Below are 22,161 nucleotides of genomic sequence, written 5' to 3'. Positions count from 1 at the left end.
GGTCGGCGGCCTGGTCCGCCGCCATCTGGGCATAGTCGATGCCAAGGTGGACTGCGTGGGCGACGGCCCGGGAAAGGCAGTCGGCCACCGGGTTGTCCTTTCCCGCGACGTGTCGGATGTCCGTCGTGTACTCGGACACGGCCGCGAGGTGATGCTGTTGCCGGGCCGACCACGGCTCGGCGACCTTGCCCATCGCGAAAACCAGCGGCTTGTGGTCGACGAAGGCCGTGAACGCACGGCCCTCAAGCAGATGGCGGAAGTGCCTGACCGCCAGGTGAAGCCCAAACAACTCACGGTCGAAGGTACTGTAACGGCGTTCGGGCAGGCGAAGCTGCCGGCTGAAGAACGCCAGCGGTTGCCAAGCACCACGCACCCATTTCTCGTGCACCGCGCCCACCGCGTAGTCCGAGGCGTCGGTGGTGAGGGCGATCGGTGCATCGGGCGCCGGGTGCGCGAGCATGGTGGCGTTGGCCAAGGCGAGCTTCGCGCCCGAGAACGCCGCATCCATCTGCTCGGTCCAGGTAACGTCACCTTTGCCCGGCTTCCCTCGAAGGGCCTCGTGTAAGGGGCGCAGGAGCTGGGCGATGCAGGGCAGGAACCGATGGTAAAAGTTTACCATGCCAAGGAACTCCTGGAGCCCCTTGATCGTGCGGGGGCGCGGAAACCCCTTCACCGCCTCCACCTTGGCCGGTAGGGGGACGGCCCCATGCCTGGTGATGCGGTGCCCCAAAAAGTCGATTTCAGCGACACCGAACTGGCACTTGGCGGGGTTCACGATCAGGCCGTGCTGGCCCAGACGTTCGAAGAGCGTGCGGAGGTGACGAAGGTGCTCTTCGCGGGACGCGCTGGCGACGAGGATGTCGTCCAGGTAGACGTACAAAAAATCCAAGCCGCGCAAGACGCTGTCCATGAGGCGCTGGAACGCCTGAGCCGCATTTTTCAAACCGAAGGGCATCCGAAGAAATTCGAAAAGCCCGAATGGCGTGATGACAGCTGTCTTCGGGATGTCCTCCGGCCTGACAGGGACCTGATGGTAGCCGCGTACGAGGTCCACCTTTGAAAAGAAGGACATCCCCGCCAACCGGGCGGAGAAGTCCTGGATGTGGGGGACGGGGTAGCGGTCGGGGGTGGTGGCGTCGTTGAGGTGCCGGTAGTCCCCGCACGGTCGCCATCCCCCGCCGGGCTTGGGCACGATGTGGAGCGGGGACGCCCACGCGCTCTCGGAGCGCCGCACGATGCCGAGCCCCTCCAGCGTAGCGAACTCCGCTTTAGCTACGGCGAGCTTCGTCGGCTCGAGGCGGTGTGCCCGGGCGTAGACCGGTGGCCCGGCGGTGGGGATGTGATGTTCCACCCCGTGCTTGACGGTCCCCGCCGAGAAGGTGGGCCGCGTGAGGGCCGGTAAACCCGCGAGGAGGCGGGCGAATTCGGCCGCTGCCGGAAGCGTACAGATGAACCTGGCCGGAACGGAACCGCTCAGCAAGCCGTTCGGCGAACCGCTCGGGGGAGCCGCTCTGTGAGCTGCTCAACGAGGCGGGCAGCGCGCACGCGAGCGAGCTGAACGTCTCAGCCTGGACGTCTTCTGCGCTTTACATCGACCAGGAATCCATTTGCACATAAGAAGTCCGCGCCGAGCAGTGCCATGGGCACTTCGGCTGTAACGAACGACCAACGGAAAACCTGCCCTCCGAACCGCAGAGAGAGACAGCGTTTTCCGTACGTGCGTATAGACGTACCATTGGCCGCAAGCAGCGCGGGACCTCGGCCCGCGGTGTGCTTGTCGGACGTACCAGCAGGAACGACACTCACCTGCGCCCCCGTGTCGCACAGGTAACGGCGCCCAGACAAGGTGTCCGTTATGTACAGAAGGCTGTTTGAATTGCCGACACTCACCGTTGCCACCGAGCGCCGGCTCGCCCGTTTCCCGACCTGCCGAATGAGCACGGCGGGCGACACTGCCGAGCCTCGTGGCCGAACTTGGCGTGGAAGAAACACCAGGCGGGCAGCTGCGGCGTCGGAGGCCGCGGTTTTCTTCACGGCGGCGGCGGTGGTGGTGGGCGGGGCGTGGCGGCGGACACGAGGTGCGGTGCATCGGGGAAAGCCTCGGGAGCCTCGGGAGCCTCGGGAGCGGCAACCGCGCCAAGACTCGCCTGCGTGTCCAAAGCCACGTAGTATTTGTCGGCCTCGGCAGCTAGCGCACGGGGTTCCGTTAACGCGGAACCAGCCAAAGCGAGGCGGACTCGTGCTGGCAGCTGGCGTCGAAATAACGCCCGGAATAGAGCGTTCGGGGTTTCGTCGCCGATGAGCGCCAGCATATGGTCCATACGGACCGACGGTCACGTGTCCCCGATCTCGGGGAAGTCCAAGAGGCGATCGGCCCGTGCGTCCACCGTAAGGCCGAACGTGGCGAGGAGGAGACGCTTGACCGCCTCGTACTTGCCGTCGGCAGGTGGATCCCTTAGGACCAATACGACGCGGGTGGACATGCCGGGCCCGAGGGCGGCGACCACGTGGCAGTACATGGTCTTGTCCACCGTGATGCCTCGAAGTCGGAACTGGGCTTCTGCCTGCAGGAACCAAACTTCGGCTTGTGACTCCCAGAATTCGGGGAGCTTGATGGAGACCGCGTTGGTAGCCATTGTTGCGGCGGTTTTGGGTGGTCAGCGACGGCTGACTCGAATGTCGGAGGTCATCAATGAGGCACGCGGTGCTACGCGCACGACTTGCTATCAAGGAGGAAGCGGACAACGCGGTAAGTTTAATGTTCTTTATTCAAAGAGGTCACTGTAGCACTGGCGCGCTCCGGGCTGCGCGCCCGGTGTATATCCTGAGGCCACGCCTACCCCTCGGGCGTGGCCGCCGCCCACTTGGTGCGCGGAATGATGTCACCACGCCAGTGGGCTTTCGTGTCCGCCACACTGTACCTATTTTGTGGGATAACCCAAAAATAGGTATTTACGAGTGTTTTACATTCCGAGAAGGAAGTTCCGAGTGGTTACATACAGTCTGACTGTCTGATGGACACCGCGCGATCCGAAAACCCCACTTGAACATTCTTTGTTCCAGATGAGCTAAAAATGGTACTGTTCGAAGAAGTTGACAATTCCCACTGAAAGCAAAGTTGAATTGAAAGACGGGAAATGGTTCCACGAGGAATGACTCGATATGAAATTTTGAGTTTTTTTTTCTTCACATTTTGACCCCTGAGACCATAAGTCCACATCTCCTAGGACCCAAGGCATGAACCCGGGGGTCAAATCCCAGAAATCGTTACCTATTTCAAGCTTCCCCAAAAGTTGATTGCATTTACAAAGTTTCATTAAAAATGTTTAAAATGTGCCGTAATTTCATTTTTCGGGATTTGACCTTTTGACCCCGTTCCAGGGGGCGGGGCCAAAATGATACTGCTCTTGCACCTTCTTGCCATGTCGTGATCATAAGTACCAAGTTCGGTTGATTTCTGCCCAACTTTTTAGAAGGAGATAGCGTGACGGACAGACAAACAGACGGACTGATGGACAGATGGAACTTATTACAATATCACCCTGATGTTTTTCAAAAAGCATGGGGATAATAATCAATTTTCTTGTTTGGAAAACTAATGGTCAATTTACTTGGAACATAAATTCGTGTCCTTTTAAAAATCTTTTAAAATCATAAAGATGCCTGTTTTCAAAGCCTGTCTTACTATGATCGAAGAAGAAGAAGAAGCGGGAATGGGAGCCCAATGTAGCGGTTCCAATGGTAGCATTTATTATTCTACGACAGCAGGAACCCTTTGGAACGACACGGAAGGAGCACACAAAATAATATATAATAATATATATCAAAATACGTATAAGGAAAATATATAAAAGTGCACGCAAGGCACACACAAACAACAAAAATACATTTTAAAAATCATTTTACATCCTCGTTGAGATTCACAGAAAGACATGCAATATGTTTGTGAGGTACTACATGTTGTCTTTTAATTGAATCCATCAGTGAAGCGACGAGTAGGCACGCCGAGAGTAGCTAGGTATTCATCAATATCAAAGACTCAATAATATTCGAAGTCCGCGAAATACTTACACTTACACCATTTACCACATTGAAATTGCAGTTTGTGGTTTAATGTCTGACTACCTTCGTGCAAGGGCAATGCAGATCACATCGTCACACTTGATCGATTCTCAGTTATTGATGGATGATGCTGGCATCAGCTAGAGCTGGCAGCTATTGGTGGATGATGCTGGCATCAGCTAGAGCTGGCAGCTATTGATGGATGATGCTGGCATCAGCTAGAGGTGGCAACTATTGATGGATGATGCTGGCATCAGCTAGAGCTGGCAGCTATTGATGGATGATGCTGGCATCAGCTAGAGCTGGCAGCTATTGATGGATGATGCTGGCATCACCTGGAGCTGGCAGCTATTGATGGATGATGCTGGCATCAGCAAGAGCTGGCAGCTATTGATGGATGATGCTGGAATCAGTTAGACCTGGCAGGTATTGATGGATGATGCTGGAATCAGTTAGACCTGGCAGCTATTGATGGATGATGCTGGCATCAGCTGGAGCTGGCAGCTATTGATGGATGATGCTGGAATCAGCTAGAGCTGGCAGCTATTGATGGATGATGCTGGCATCAGCTAGAGCTGGCAGCTATTGATGGATGATGCTGGAATCAACTAGAGCTGGCAGCTATTGATGGATGATGCTGGAATCAGTTAGACCTGGCAGCTATTGATGGATGATGCTGGAATCAGTTAGACCTGGCAGCTATTGATGGATGATGCTGGAATCAGTTAGACCTGGCAGCTATTGATGGATGATGCTGGCATCAGCTGGAGCTGGCAGCTATTGGTGGATGATGCTAGCATCAGCTAGAGCTGGCAGCTATTGATGGTGATGCTGGCATCAGCTAGAGCTGGCAGCTATTGATGGATGATGCTGGCATCAGCTGGAGCTGGCATCTATTGATGGATGATGCTGGCATCAGCTAGAGCTGGCAGCTATTGATGGATGATGCTGGCATCAGCTAGAGCTGGCAGCTATTGATGGATGATGTTGGAATCAGTTAGACCTGGCAGCTATTGATGGATGATGCTGGCATCAGTTAGACCTGGCAGCTATTGATGGATGATGCTGGCATCAGCTAGAGCTGGCAGCTATTGATGGATGATGCTGGCATCAGCTGGAGCTGGCATCTATTGATGGATGATGCTGGCATCAGCTAGAGCTGGCAGCTATTGATGGATGATGCTGGCATCAGCTAGAGCTGGCAGCTATTGATGGATGATGTTGGAATCAGTTAGACCTGGCAGCTATTGATGGATGATGCTGGAATCAGTTAGACCTGGCAGCTATTGATGGATGATGCTGGAATCAGTTAGACCTGGCAGCTATTGATGGATGATGCTGGCATCAGCTGGAGCTGGCAGCTATTGATGGATGATGCTGGCATCAGCTGGAGCTGACAGCTATTGATGGATGATGCTGGAATCAGCTAGAGCTGGCAGCTATTGATGGATGATGCTGGCATCAGCTAGAGCTGGCAGCTATTGATGGATGATGCTGGCATCAGCTAGAGCTGACAGCTATTGATGGATGATGCTGGCATCAGCTGGAGCTGGCAGCTAATGATGGATGATGCTGGCATCAGCTAGAGCTGGCAGCTATTGATGGATGATGCTGGCATCAGTTAGAGCTGGCAGCTATTGATGGATGATGCTAGCATCAGCTAGAGCTGGCAGCTATTGATGGATGATGCTGGCATCAGCTAGAGCTGGCAGCTATTGATGGATGATGCTGGCATCAGCTAGAGCTGGCAGTTATTGATGTATGATGCTGGGATCAGCTAGAGCTGGCAGCTATTGATGGATGATGCTGGCATCATTTAGACCTGGCAGCTATTGTTGTATGATGCTGGCATCAGTTAGAGCTGGCAGCTATTGATGTATGATGCTGGCATCAGCTGGAGCTGGCAGCTATTGATGTATGATGCTGGCATCAGCTGGAGCTGGAAGCTATTGATGGATGATGCTGGCATCAGCTGGAGCTGGCAGCTATTGATGGATGATGCTGGCATCAGTTAGACCTGGCAGCTATTGGTGTATGATGCTGGCATCAGTTAGAGCTGGCAGCTATTGATGTATGATGCTGGCATCAGCTGGAGCTGGAAGCTATTGATGGATGATGCTGGCATCAGCTAGAGCTGGCAGCTATTGATGGATGATGCTGGCATCAGTTAGACCTGGCAGCTATTGGTGTATGATGCTGGCATCAGTTAGAGCTGGCAGCTATTGATGTATGATGCTGGCATCAGCTGGATCTGGAGGCTATTGATGGATGATGCTGGCATCAGCTGGAGCTGGCAGCTATTGATGGATGATGCTGGCATCAGTTAGACCTGGCAGCTATTGGTGTATGATGCTGGCATCAGTTAGAGCTGGCAGCTATTGATGTATGATGCTGGCATCAGCTGGAGCTGGAAGCTATTGATGGATGATGCTGGCATCAGCTGGAGCTGGCAGCTAATGATGGATGATGCTGGCATCAGCTAGAGCTGGCAGCTATTGATGGATGATGCTGGCATCAGCTAGAGCTGGCAGCTATTGATGGATGATGTTGGAATCAGTTAGACCTGGCAGCTATTGATGGACGATGCAGGGAATCATTTCGACCTGGCAGCTATTGATGGATGATGCTGGAATCAGCTAGAGCTGGCAGCTATTGATGGATGATGCTGGCATCAGCTAGAGCTGGCAGCTATTGATGGATGATGCTGGCATCAGCTGGAGCTGACAGCTATTGATGGATGATGCTGGCATCAGCTGGAGCTGGCAGCTAATGATGGATGATGCTGGCATCAGCTAGAGCTGGCAGCTATTGATGGATGATGCTGGCATCAGCTGGAGCTGGAAGCTATTGATGGATGATGCTGGCATCAGCTAGAGCTGGCAGCTATTGATGGATGATGCTGGCATCAGTTAGACCTGGCAGCTATTGGTGTATGATGCTGGCATCAGTTAGAGCTGGCAGCTATTGATGTATGATGCTGGCATCAGCTGGAGCTGGAAGCTATTGATGGATGATGCTGGCATCAGCTGGAGCTGGCAGCTATTGATGGATGATGCTGGCATCAGTTAGACCTGGCAGCTATTGGTGTATGATGCTGGCATCAGTTAGAGCTGGCAGCTATTGATGTATGATGCTGGCATCAGCTGGAGCTGGAAGCTATTGATGGATGATGCTGGCATCAGCTGGAGCTGGCAGCTATTGATGGATGATGCTGGCATCAGTTAGACCTGGCAGCTATTGGTGTATGATGCTGGCATCAGTTAGAGGTGGCAGCTATTGATGTATGATGCTGGCATCAGCTGGAGCTGGAAGCTATTGATGGATGATGCTGGCATCAGCTGGAGCTGGCAGATATTGATTCCACACGTACCACAACGTCTCTTTCGTTGTCATCCAAATACCAATTTCTCAGTTTATAACACTGAATTCCATTTTTGTTTCCACTTTCCATCAGTTCATGGTGCTCAAATGGTCCAGGAATTTGACCAAGGAGAACACGCCACACATGACCTACCCATGGTTTTACGAGTTTGAACTCCCTGATGGAGAGGCAAGTCCCCCCAATTTTGAATGGTAGAGATCCTCTGAAGTTGGAATTTGGATCTCACTATCCAGACTAGTTTTGTAATTCCACATGACATCAAATTGCTGCCCCAACAAGCGGGCACTGCATCGGCGGCACCTCCAGCTATGATGCAAGCAGCGGCCTCGGGCTGCATCTGAAATGAAAATGAATTTGAATTGATTGGTTTGTTCTTCCTCTTCCAGAAACACTTTAAAGAAGCTCTTGACTTCGGCCTTGGCGAACGTCCGGCGGAGTTCAACGAGGTGCTTCACAGCACCATTCTGAAGTTGAGTAAGTGAAATAAAGAAATGTTTCTTTCAATTCACTTTGCAATATCTTTTCCCATACAGTGGGTCAACATCTGAACTTGGGCGAGACAACTCAAAGGCAAGAGCGATACTCTTGCCCCATCCTATTGGGCACTTCACAAATAAACACATTTTTTGAAATCTGAACCTTTCCTAGAAACAGGGACCAGATGGGAACATCCAACCCACTTGAATCATCGTAGACTGAACACTGTATGTCATACTTGAGGCTGATTTTACCCTGATAGTGTTGCATACAACATGCTGTACTGTATATTATTGTTACCTATTATACAACGAATTGTGACATCCACTGGACTTCACAGAAGTATAAACCACCTTTAGAGGCCATTTTTCCCTGCAGGGCAGGGGTTGCCCTTTTTTGGGCACCGTGGTCCCATTTTTGAAGCAATGTTTTATGGCCGGATGCCCTTCCTGCCACCAACCATGTTAGTCACCTCCTGCGACACACACGGAATTACCAGCGAGCTGGTACTCAATTTGCCGACCTCGGAAGGATGACAGGCTGAGTCAACCCGCCTGGTGTTAATTCAGCGATCGACCGGGATTCAAACCCAGGATCCTAGGATCCCAAGCCGGTACCCTAACCGCTAAGCCAACACCAGGCTCTTCACAGAAGTATGGCTTTATAAATAACTCCAGGAAATAACTCCTTTATAAATTACTTTATAAATAACGCATACCTCCGCCAGGCTGAACAGTTTATGTTTTGTGTCCCACTGAAAGGCCGGATCTGGATTCGGACCTGAACCAAAATCTAATTGCTTGTTCTTCTCACCTCACCAACTCATCACCAAGTTTAGTCTGAATCCTTGCATAAATTATTGAGAGATTCAAATTTCAATCGTTTTGGCCCGATCTCACAATAGTGAAGAATCGTTTTTTAACCCTTGGATGCAGTGATCGGGCCTAAGAGGCCCACAAGGTTTTTTTTGGTTGCAAAAACTATGCTGTATAATAATTTTTTTTGGAATGAGCCTCATTTTCACCGACTTTCATGTTGTTACACAAAATTCAGTGACATAAATAAAGAAAAATTTCATTCAGGCTCGTGGGAAAATCTTCATTCTCCACTTATAACCTGAAAATCCGACACGAATGCAGGCCTGGGGACTTCGAGGCCCCACATAAATGTTGTTGTACTACTATGTCATATCATTATTTTCTTGATATGAGCCTCATTATATGCTCCTATAACTTGGTTACAAATAATTCAGTGACAAAAATATGAAAATTAAAAGACTTTACACGAATACATTAGTGGGGCCTCCGAGGCCCAATGGCTGCATAGGTGTAGGATTTTTGACAGTTGTGGACATATGCATTCTAAATAAAAGGATTAATGAATCATATTTTTTGGAACAAATACTCCTCCATGAGCCTCAACCTTTTAGAGAGAAAAAAAGTTGAAAAACAAAGAACAAAAATTTTTTTTGCAAAAAGAAAAAGAAAAAGATTCATTACTTGTATGGGATTCTTCCAACTAATAGGATCAATGATTCACATTTTCTGAGCAAATGCACATCCATGAGCATCGACTTGGATTGAAAAAAGACATGAAAGAATTTTTTTTATTAAAAACAAACAAACAAAAAAAAACATTACACGAATACATTCGTGGGGTCTTCGAGGTCCAATGGCTGCGTTTATGTAGGATTTTTGATGCCTGCAAAGAGTTAAAATCATAGTATCTGGATTTGGATCTTCACCAAAATCTAATCAATTCATCCTTGTCACACACCCAAACTGTCCATCAAATTTCGGCCGAATCAGTCTATAACTTTTGAGATATTCTGCTCACAGACAAACAAGCAATAAAGATGTGTAGAGCATGATACTTGTGGAATCTAAATAAACAATAGTTGCCATGGAAACAGCAATTTGGTAATTCGGAAAGCTTGACCTATCAAGTGTTTTACATGATGGAATGATGTGCGCAACTAATTTGGTGGATACATTTCATAATTGCCACCTCATAGGTGTTTTACATGTTTTTGATGGCATTGACTTTGACCATTGACTAATGTTGATCAGATGTTATACACATATACGACACGTGGTACAAATAAGCGGTGTGAGTTTCAATCTGATGTGTTGAAAAATTCCTGAGATTTGGCAATAATAAAATCACAAAAATATCTCATTTGATTAAAATGGGGGTGAAATTCTTGTTCTGGACACCGTTTTCCCTTTGCCACGTGGGACTTTTTCTATTCCATGTGGGACTTTTCCCTATGACACTAACCAAGATGAGCAGAACCTGAAAAAAAAGAAATAGAAAATTAATTAATTATATTTTGCACCCACTTAGCTTGGTACCATCTTGAGGTGGTTCACCAATGCTCAAATTTCAAGTCAATAGGATGAAAATTGAGGATTTTAGAAATTGCACCTAAGTTGTCGACCTTTGGTCTATGTTGACCTTTTGGCCTATGTTGACCTTTTGGCCTATGTTGACCTCAAAAATAATTGGTGGTTGACTCAATTGGCCTGACATGCAAATCTTCTTCAAATTTCAAGTCAATCAGATGAAAATTGACAATTTTAGAAATCTGGCCTATGTTGACCTTTTAGCCTATGTTGACCTCAAAAACAATTGGTGGTTGAATTCACTGACCTGATATGCAAATCCTCTTCAAATTTCAAGTCAATCGGATGCACGGATGCAATATGTCCATGGGCTGAATGCATCGTCGAGAGTAGCTTTAGTAGCGCGATAACTTGAGAACAGCTGAAAGGATCTTAGTAAAACTTGGTGCAGGTATGTATAATGAGATAAAGATGAACTGATTAGATTTTGAGGTCAAGAGGTCAAGAGGTAAAAGTCTGCAATATGTCGAAACTTGAGAACGGCTGAAGTGATCTAATTCAAACTTGTTTCTGCATATTTTATTTTATTTTTATTACTTCTATTTATTTATTTTTATTTTTGCATATTTTTATTTTTCTGCATCTGCGGCCATAGCTGGTAAGTTGGTGTCAGGTTTTCTGTAATCCATCAAGTACGTCTTGTGTGTGTGTGTCTACCGTAGATTCCCGATGGACTTGCATCTTGTGTGACTTGTGTTGCTTGTATTTATTAATTTTTTTGCAAAAAATGTCCATCATGATTTATCATTATCAATTAATCACAGCCATCGTTAAGTGGCTTAAAGTGGAATGAGGTTGCCATTTTGTTCCCTCATCGATGGTCTCAAGGCGTGAAGACCATCTTTCCATCAACATTTTTTAATTGGGTGAATTTGATTGCTCGGTGATTGGTGCAAATACATCAGGCCGATCATGGTCCACCCAAGACCCAGTCACGTTACAATATTCCAGTTTGGTGGCAATGATGCATGGACAATCTTTACGAAAACCAAGCCAACCAACATGGTGGTATACAAACTTGAATTACAGACTAGTTGTCACATCACAATATCCAGGTAGAATAGGTGCTCTCTAATGAGCATTTAAATAAAAATAAGGTTATTTTTGTCTAATTTCATCTATTGCAGGACAAGAGCCCATTACGCCTTCCTGTGCAACTCTGCCAAGGCCACGACAATCCTCTGCCCCAATAAGACCTCAGGTTCCTAAAAGGATTTTGCAACCTACAATCTCAGCACCTGTTATCTGCAGAGGTAAATCGTATTGTGATGAAGCAAATGTCTGGCGTGAAAGTTTGAGGAAAAGTTGAAAAACAAATCGAAGTGCTAACATTCTTTTGATGGTAAAAGCCTCAATCGTGTTGCATGCGATGCGGAATTGGGACAATCTCAGGGATTTTCCACAAAAATGAATGGTGGGTGGAATTATTTTGTTCTCATGAACTGACCCCAGAGAGCCCTACTAGTACAAAGGGAAAATGTGGTGCAGTTCGGCACTTCTGTTGCTTGTATTTATTCGGCGATTGATCCTCATTTTTATTCTGTTTATAATGAACTTCAGGTCATTTTTTTATCGGTTTCGCGAGCAAAGTCAATCAAGTTCTTGGTTTAAAGAACATTGGCGGATGCCTGGTTGAGATGTGTACATGGGACAATACCTGAAGCGGAAGCTGGAGTGTGAAAGTGACCTTGTGACAAATCCATTGTTTTGCAGCCCGGATGCAGTGACTTCAATCTCGCTCTTCTCTCAGCAATGCTTGGAGGCCCAGAATCTCAAGCAAGACTTATGGACCATCTCTGTAGACATATTTCGAGGATTTGACCTGGTCCGACATACTGCACTGTTTTCTCTTCTTTTTCTGAGCTCAATGCCTGTGGAATACAAGGTCGGCCTTCATGCTTGGATTTCTAACTTCCTTTACTCCTGCATTCAAAGCAACTCTCCAAGGGAGGATGGAGTGCCACAAGGCTGCGTCTTAGGCCCAATGTTGTTCCTTCCAGACACGAACATCTTATCTGATACTCTTGAAAACTTTATCTTCCTTCTTGTTGCTCCTTCTGCATTGTGCCAGAGAGTACTTCTTCCCACTGACTGGCAGACACCAACTACATCGCTCTGATGATCTGAAATTGATTAAATACCGGACTGACTATTGGAATATTTTTTTTATTCCTGGCAAATCTCGGTCTTCCACTGTCATTCCAGAAGGATCCTCAAATGAACTCGCATCTCAGTTTAACACAGTAAACCACGAGGAGAGTTTGAGCATCTCTATCCTCTCGTCTAGACCCCAGTAAACCACGAGGAGAGTTTGAGCATCTCTGTCCTCTTGTCTAGACCTCAGTAAACCACGAGGAGAGTTTGAGCATCTCTATCCTCTCGTCTAGACCTTACCATCAGTCACAACATCTGTGCTGACCATTTCAAACACTGGCTTTCAAAGACACCTGCAACTTGGCATCCTCCATTGTTTGAAGTTGTTTCTTCGAAAAAAAATCTGAATTACACAACCTATAAGGCCTTCGTCAATAGCTCATTTTGGATTTTGTGGAACCAGTAATACCCACTCCCCCCAAGAGCAAAATATGGTGGTAATACCTCCTCCGTCCAACAGGTGTCAGCGATTAGACCACTTGCACTATTCCCTGTGTGCAGACAATTGCAACTAGTCTCCCACCCTCAAAATATAACGGCTGCACGCAGCAAGTTGTCTAATGTAACCTTAACATTTTTATCCCTAATTTAACAGCAAGTATAATTTTGGTTTCTTAAAATATTGAGGTACATGGAAGAGCAAGGTGTCAGATACAATAAGCAAGGGAATGAACAAACAGGGAAAGAGGAGAGATGAGAGCGAAGGAAACACTGCAACGTGCAACGTTGCGGCTCTCCTGAGAGTGGACACGCTTGTTGTGGACTTTTGGGAATATGCTGAGATTGCCTTCGGTCGGATTAGCCTTCCAGAAAGAGAAGGCAAGTTGTTTCAGAGCGACTGCCTCACCACAGGATTGTGTACCATGTGCGGGAAGAAGCGTAGGATAAATGAAGACAAGACGGATGAATCTGTGCGAGAGAGAGACAGAGACAGAGAGAGACAGAGACAGAAACAGAAACAGAGACAGAAACAGAGACAGAAACAGAAACAGAGACAGAAACAGAGACAGAAACAGAGACAGAAACAGAGACAGAAACAGAGACAGAAACAGAAACAGAGACAGAAACAGAGACAGAAACAGAAACAGAGACAGAAACAGAGACAGAAACAGAAACAGAGACAGAAACAGAGACAGAAACAGAAACAGAGACAGACAGAGACAGAAACAGAGACAGAAACAGAGACACACAGAGAGAGAGAGAGAGAGAGAGAGAGAGAGAGAGAGAGAGAGACAGAGACAGAGACAGAGACAGAGAGAGAGAGAGAGAGAGAGAGAGAGAGAGAAGGTTTCTTTGGAAGAATTCCCAGGCTGAGTTAACATCAGGAGTGGTAGATGTGAGAGACCAGTCCTGAAGAGAGATGTCTGCTTGCAGACCATGCCAATCTACTCTAGCGAAATGTCAGACTCGCTGGCGTTGAGGCAGCTCTCTGAGAATAGCTAGAGAGATGTTGATTTTGATGTCACAAATTCTCTATGTAAATGGGTATCGTGTAGCGCTGCCTCCAGGTGGGAGATGGTATTACAAGTCCCCACTTTTTCCAGTCCACTGTGGTGTTTCAAATTATGAGCAGTAGGCATGTTCTTGCTTCATGCACGTAACACGGGTTTTTTTTTCTTTCCGGGAGCGATTGAGGGAGCTGTCAGTTGCCTATACACCGCCCAAATAAAGGTTTGTGTCAGAAGAACGTATTGCATGTTTAGAACTAGGTCGCCCGTAGGGCGGGTACTCTGCTAGTCTATATAGTGAGGCTTTGCATTACCAAGTGCTGTCTTGTTATTTTATGTAGCAGGGCACACAGCATGTGGATTATGGTCCCATATTTTCATGGTCACATATCTGTTCCGCATATCTTGTGGGATTGTGGGTTGGACAGGCGACCGTAACAGGCCATGATGTACTCATGGCTACATGTCTTTTCTACATATCTTGTGGGATTGTGAATTGGATAGACTAGCAACGGTACCCGCCCCATAGGCGGAGCTTCAATTGGGAGGCTCAAATGAAAAGGCAAAATATCAGAAATTGAAGGCTTTTTTTAGTTTAAACGATTCATAAAAACATCCGTTAAATCATATCACATGCAAATCAAAATCTAAACAGTATTTGTAGAATTTCAATAAAAGCCACATCACTGTTCATATCGGTAAATATTATTCCATCGTGTTTGGAAAAACTGGAAAATTGGAAAAAAAAATGTCAAAACGATATATAGCCTATTTTACTCCAGGGGTCCCAGGATTACCCACCCAAAATTTCGTTGCGATCGGTTCAGCCGTTTTTGCGGTACCCGGGAACAGACAGACAGACATTTGGTGAAGTATAGTAAGACTATTTTGGTCACCCGTGGGAATCCCACAGGTATGGACGTGTGTGACATTTCGACATTTTGATTTAGATGCTGCACATTAAATTTTACAAAATGGTTAAAATGGTGTAATGAACACAATTTATTTATTTCACATAATATGTGACCTCTCACTCCTCTCCACCCTCACGCCACTCCTCCTCACACTCCTCTCCAATACCTCCTCACACTCCTCTCCAATACCTCCTCACACTCCTCTCCGCTCCAATCGGCCCTCACTCTCTGCTCCAATCGCCCCTCACTCTCCGCTCCAATCGGCCCTCACTCTCCAACTCCTTGCTCCTCACGCTCCAACCCCTAGCTCCTCGCTCTCCAACCCCTCGCTCCTCGCTCTCCAACCCCTCGCTCCTCGCTCTCCAACCCCTCGCTCCTCGCTCTCCCCCTCGCTCCTCACTCTCCAACCCCTCGCTCCTCACTCTCCAACCCCTAGCACCTCGATCTCCAACGCCTCGCTCCTCTCCAACCCTCCTCATCGTTGTTGCAGCAGCATTCTGTGCGGTTCTCCCGTCTCGTGCAGTCTGTGCGGTTCTTGCTACATCCTGTTCAAGTCTGCATTGACGTTCGTCGACGGACTCGTTCGCCCGTCTCATTCGTTTTCTTGCTGCATCCTGTTCAAGTCTGCATTCTTCATCGACCGTCGCATTCATTTTGGAAATGGAAGTTTCCACGCAACGCATGAATTGTCACGATCCTCAAGAGGAAGTGTCTCGTAATTATCAAATGACAAATGGCAAGTAAATTACATTGTGAAAATTAAAGATTTCAAATAAACCTATTTAAAGTGTATGCGCACATAACTAATAAAAAAAAAACGAAGAAATATCTCTCGGTAATTTCCTGAAACATATTTTACTTCCGGATAATAATGTTGAATGAAATAAGAAAGAACAAAGATATATATGTCGTTTTTGTGCCGACTGTCATAAAACGTAAAAGTAATATATCTTAACGGAAAAGAAAAAGCGAATTTTTTAGATATGTCGACATTTTACCCGAATGTTATTTTAGGCGGTGTATTTTCGTGTATCATCGTGGCGCGATTTTTATAAATATATCTCGGCAATTTCCCGTGTGTGCGTGAATGTCCTCAATTATTTCTGACACCGAGTCTAAAACCATCGATAAAAATTAAATCAGATGGTGAATTCGAGATAAAATCATGAGGGTGACTCTCAATGAATGGGCTTCAGCTTACAGGCCTTTGAGAAATCATTTCGTTCTATAAACGGAAACTTTCATGGGATTCTCTTCCCGTTTTTTTTCAACCGAGTCTAACACTATGTTAGCGACTGTTAAAAATGAAATGATATATCGAATTAGAATTGAAATAAACCTGTGTGAGAGAGAAAGACAGCATGGGCCTAACTAAACAGGCCTCAAAGCCATTCGAGGTAATAAAATGGTGGATATTTGTTTACATGAAGCCTCTCCAAGAATGGGTGGAGCTACCCTGCAAACGGACTAAGCCACACCCCCGGACAGACAGACAGAATCACCTTCGCCTATTATAATATAGATGACCGTGATGGATGGGGAGGGGGTTTGAAGGCTTGGTGTGGGGAGGGAATTGAGGCCTTGGGGTTGGTGTGTTGAGGGGGAAAGGAGTTTAAGACTTGAAGTCCCATTTTACATTACATGGAATTTCCACGGGTGATGTACCAAATAATGTAAATAAATATACAGGAAACATAAGAGAATTGAAGAATGAGTGGATGCAAAATTGTTGAGTACCGGTTCACCATACCAAGCCTATACAGATAATGATGCAAATAACAGATCAGGAAACCCATCACTTAAAAAACCCAACAAATTCATACTCAGACTAATTTGTGTAGTGCAGCTGAAGTGCATTTGCATTAATTTTTGGCCCATGATGTTTTGCAGGTGTTGGTGCTTTCAAGAAAAAATAACTTGGAGCGAATGATGAATATTTGTCACTGGAAGATGATATTTTTTGCTCATTTACTTGCACTTGTTGATATGTTTTGCTGGTATGTGATTTTATATGAAGGAAACCTGTGATTATTACGATGATCATCATCATGTCATAAAATTATTTCGTGAATATTGTTATAGAAATGTAAGTGCCGTGAATTTTATTGGTAGCCATATTGAAATGGATATGTCAAATCAGCAAAGAGGTTACTCTATGATACTGTACTGGCTATCACAGGTGAGCTTATGGCCTCCCCTGGTGATTCATTGTTATGGGATGGAACCTCTTGCTTGTGAAAAATCAAAATTCCCAGTTGAAAATTTTCAGAATTTTATATTTTTTTATTTTTTTTATTTTTTTTATTTTGAATTTTTTGAATTTTGAATTTTTCTTTTCTGAATTTATTTTTCAAAATTTTGAGAATTCTCAGAATTTCAGAAAAATTTCCAGAATTCCCAGAAACCATGGTGACCGGGTACATATTCCATCGTTTTTGAATGAGTCGTTGGGCTGGATTTTGGAGGTTTAACCAGAAGAGCATTATGGGAAGAACATGAACATCTTGGAATTGTTTGGGGATGGTCAGAGTGCTGAGAGCAAAGGTAGCGATATCAGAAGAGAGGTGGTTAAAACAAACAAACAGAGGACACAACTTGTCTGTGATGTGACAGCACCTTTAGATCCCACAGAATCCAGGAGAGACGGAGGTGATGCTGAGGCAGCAGCCCATAAGGGACAGCAGTACTCCATTGAGGTATGGATGAAGGCCTTGCAGACTGGAAGTAGCTGTGATGTTACAAGAAAAGACTCGGATCGATGGAGGATTCCCAGTCTATAGCCTTTCTTAATACAAAGTCGAGGCTCATGGAGGAGCTATAACATAGAATGGATCAGGGAGTAACAGAACAGGTACAGTAGAAAGAGAGGGACACCAACAGCATGTTTGAGGGACAAAATAGAGGGAGGCTTGGAGAAATAAGGGATGTGGGGAAGAATGAGGGCGAGGAGATAACACATGGAGTGGAACAGATGAATACAGAAATATAAACTCTCAGGAAGATACAACTTGAAATTTGGAACGACAGGGCCCTGAGGAAGGTTAATGGGGGATGTTCTGAGATGGTGGCAACCAGCTGTCTTGAGAATGTTGGGAACAGTGAGGTTGAAGAGGCTGTGGACGTTGGTTCCACAGGCAGGAAAAAACGAGGAACGAATGAGTGGAAGTGAGCAGTGATCCAGGATTTAGGTAGTTTCATCACAAGGGTGTTGATGGTGGGTCTTCCCAGGATAAGTCATGGCTGATTTTGAGGCCTAGAAGTTCGAGACTGAACATCTTCCAGGAGATGACCATCTTCCAATAGATGACCATCTTCCAGTAGATGTAGAGCAGAGAGGGTGAGACTGTGATATACGCCAGGATTTGAGGACATGGTCCCAATTATCAGAGTAACATGTAATCAAGTCTAGATCAGCACGGTGACGCTGTTGTCTGTGGAATGGGTCCTCTAAGACACAACATGGAGTTGTCTGCATAAAAGTACAAAATTGTTTTCCAGACCATCAGTGAGGTCATTGCTGGGGTATGTAGATGCGAGGTGACTAATTCGGCCCTGGTCATAAATACAAGAACAAGACTGGGCCAACACAGTCTTGTGTACTCCAGTATCATAATTTAGTATATTTATTTTATTTTTTTACTTTGAATGTGTTCCCTAAAAACATTGCATATTGGGTCACGTGGTATATAATCAAGATCAACTTGACAAAATGGTTCGTTTATAAATCATAACCTGTGTTTTGTCAAAACTGAAGAAAAAATACTTTTATCTTTTAATCGCTCTGCTGTACATTTCATATTTTTGTAGTGTCGAACAAAAATGTATAAATATTTGTGAAGAACCTTTTATATAGTAAATACATTTCTGCACTTTAATTTTGTTGAAACTTTTTTTTCTGTACATTAAACTACCCGATAAATGTATGTGACACCAGCAGTAGTTAATAAAACTACCACAACTACGAAAAAAACTACAACTGGAACGGCACTCAGTAGGGAGCATACCTCCGCCAGGTGAACAGTTTACGTTTTGTATCCCAGAGTAGACCAGAAAATCACATTTAATCAAAATCATCCGTCCACAACTTTTTGAGATATACTGCTATGTATCGTTTTTGGCCCTATCTACCAATGGTGAAGAACCACTTAAAAAAGTTATACTAGCCAGATCCGAAACTGGATCTTCACCAAATTTAAATCGATTCTTCCTTGTGACACACCCAACCGGTCCACCAAGTTTCGTCCAAATCCGTCCACAACTTTTTGAGATATCCTGCTATGTATCGTTTTTGGCCCTATCTACCAATGGTGAAGAATCACTTAAAAAAGTTATACTAGCCGGATCCGGATCCAGATCTTCACCAAAATCAAATCGATTCTTCCTTGTGACACACCCAACCGGTCCACCAAGTTCCGTCCAAATCCGTCCACAACTTTTTGAGATATCCTGCTATGTATCGTTTTTGGTCCTATCTACCAATGGTGAAGAATCACTTTAAAAAGTTATACCAGCCGGATCCGGATCCAGATCTTCACCAAAATCAAATCGATTCTTCCTTGTGACACACCCAACCGGTCCACGAAGTTTCGTCCAAATACATCCATAACTTTTTGAGATATCCTGCTATGTATCGTTTTTGGCCCTATCTACCAATGGTGAAGAATCACTTTAAAAAGTTATACTAGCCGGATCCGGATCCAGATCTTCACCAAAATCAAATCGATTCTTCCTTGTGACACACCCAACCGGTCCACCAAGTTCCGTCCAAATCCGTCCACAACTTTTTGAGATATCCTGCTATGTATCGTTTTTGGCCCTCTCTACCAATGGTGAAGAATCACTTAAAAAAGTTATACTAGCCGGATCCGGATCCAGATCTTCACCAAAATCAAATCGATTCTTCCTTGTGACACACCCAACCGGTCCACGAAGTTTCGGCCAAATACATCCATAACTTTTTGAGATATCCTGCTATATGTCGGTAGCCCAATCACTCAATGGTGAAGAATCACATGAAAAATAAAAATAAATCCTAATATCCGAATCCATATTCAGATCTTCACCAAATTCGAATCGATTCTTCCTTGTCAGACACCCAACCGGTCCACCGAGTATTGTCCAAATCCGTCCACAAATTTTGGACATATTCTGCTGTATATCATTTTTGGTTCCATCTCCCAATGGTGAAGAATCACTTAAAAATTTCTAGTAGCCGGATCCGAATCCGGATCTTCACCAAAATCTAATAATTTCGTCCTTGTCACATACACTATCTCTGTGCCAAATTTCGTTCGAATCCGTCCACAACTTTTTGAGATATCGTGTTCACAAATGGACAAACGGACAGACAAATAGACAGATGAAAAATCGGTCAGAGACCGAGGACTTGCCGGAATGCCCTTTTTTATCGGTCATTTAGAACAAATATGGCGGCTGAACCACGTGATAGATGACGTCATCATTAACATATTATATTCCCCATGGAGAGTTCTTTACAATGAGCCATGTCTCAATTTTTTCTGTTCAGCACTTTTGGAGATATAGTGGTGCAAAGTTTTGCCATTTTTCCAAGATGGCGGCCGACCACGTGACATATGACATCATCATTAACATATTTTATTCCCCATGGAGAGTTCTTTACAAAGAGCCATGTCTCAACTTTTTCTATTCAGCACTTTTGGAGATATGGAGGTGCTACGTTTTTCGGTTTTTCCAAGATGGCGGCCGAACCACGTGACCTCTGATGTCATCATTAACATATTTTATTCCCCATGGAGAGTTCTTTACAATGAGCCATGTCTCAATTTTTTATATTCAGCACTTTCAGAGATATGGAGGTGCAAAATTTTTCGTTTTTTCCAAGATGGCGGCCGAACCACGTGACATATGACGTCATCATTAACATATTTTATTCCCCATGGAGAGTTCTTTACAATGAGCCATGTTTCAATTTTTTCTGTTCAGCACTTTTGGAGATATCGTGGTGCAAAGTTTTGCCGTTTTTCCAAGATGGCGGCCGACCACATGACATATGACGTCATCATTAACATATTTTATTCCCCATGGAGAGTTCTTTACAATGAGCCATGTCTCAATTTTTTCTGTTCAGCACTTTTGGAGATATCGTGGTGCAAAGTTTTGCCGTTTTTCCAAGATGGCGGCCGACCACGTGACTGATGACGTCATCATTAACATATTTTATTCCACATGGAGAGTTCTTTACAATGAGCCATGTCTCAATTTTTTCTGTTCAGCACTTTTGGAGATATAGTGGTGCAAATTTTTGCCGTTTTTACAAGATGGCGGCCGACCACGTGACATATGACGTCATCATTAACATATTTTATTCCCCATGGAGAGTTCTTTACAATGAGCCATGTCTCAATTTTTTCTGTTTAGCACTTTTGGAGATATAGTGGCGCAACGTTTTGCCGTTTTTCCAAGATGGCGCCCGAACCACGTGACTAATGACGTCATCATTTACATATTTTATTCCCCATGGAGAGTTCTTTACAATGAGCCATGTCTCAATTTTGTCTGTTCAGTACTTTCGGAGATATAGAGGTGCAAAGTTTTTCGGTTTTTCCAAGATGGCGGCCGAACCACGTCACCGATGACGTCATCAATTGGGCACAGTCTATTCCCGGGCAAGACCAATATGTGTGCAAAGTTTGGCGATTCTCCGTGCAACGGTGTAGACGCAGTGCTGCAAACAGACAGACAGACAAACAGACAGACAAACAGATGAAAAATCGGTCAGAGACCGAGGACTTGCCGGAATTTACTTTTTTATTGGCCATTTAGGACAAATATGGCGGCTGAACCACCTGACCGATGACATCATCATTAACATATTTTATTCCCCCTGGAGAGTTCTTTCCAATGAGCCATGTCTCAATTTTTTCTGTTCAGCACTTTTGGAGATAGAGGTGCAACGTTTTTCGGATTTTCCAAGATGGCGGCCGAACCACGTGACCGATGACGTCATCATTAACATATTTTATTCCCCCTGGAGAGTTCTTTCCAATGAGCCATGTCTCAATTTTTTCTATTCAGCACTTTCGGAGATATGGAGGTGATTTTTTTTCCCGTTTTTCCAAGATGGCGGCCGCACCACGTGACCGATGACGTCATCATTAACATATTTTATTCCACATGGAGAGTTCTTGACAATGAGCCATGTCTCAATTTTTTCTATTCAGCACTTTCGGAGATATGGAGGTGCTAGGTTTTTCGGTTTTTCCAAGATGGCGGCCGACCACGTGACTGATGACGTCATCATTAACATATTTTATTCCCCATGGAGCGTTCTTTACAAT

At 45.4% G+C, this 22,161-nt stretch overlaps 1 protein-coding gene across 4 annotated transcripts in view; it reads left to right on the top strand.

Annotated features, from left to right (window-relative positions):
- The window catches only part of LOC137414239 (uncharacterized), a 45,186-nt gene that overhangs the window by 14,253 nt on the left and 8,772 nt on the right, over positions 1-22,161 (top strand). The window contains exons 3-6 of one of the 4 annotated variants that reach the window (XR_013621827.1): positions 7,517-7,612; positions 7,831-7,918; positions 11,454-11,579; positions 16,733-16,839. Coding sequence is in view for 3 of the 4 variants with exons in the window: in XM_068099735.2 (XP_067955836.2) it covers positions 7,517-7,612; positions 7,831-7,918; positions 11,454-11,579; positions 16,733-16,758 (336 nt within the window). In the remaining variant the exon portion in view is untranslated. Of the gene's footprint in view, positions 1-7,516; positions 7,613-7,830; positions 7,919-11,453; positions 11,580-12,039; positions 12,198-16,732; positions 18,718-22,161 lie in introns of those variants that run through there. The other 3 variants (XM_068099735.2, XM_068099741.2, XM_078769986.1) reach the window with 3 other exon arrangements.

Source organism: Myxine glutinosa, chromosome 1, assembly GCF_964187855.1.
Source record: "Myxine glutinosa chromosome 1, kmMyxGlut1.1, whole genome shotgun sequence".
Lineage (NCBI taxonomy): Eukaryota > Metazoa > Chordata > Myxini > Myxiniformes > Myxinidae > Myxine > Myxine glutinosa.
Note: the sequence above shows the minus strand (reverse complement) of the source record. Positions and strands in the feature narration are given on the sequence as shown.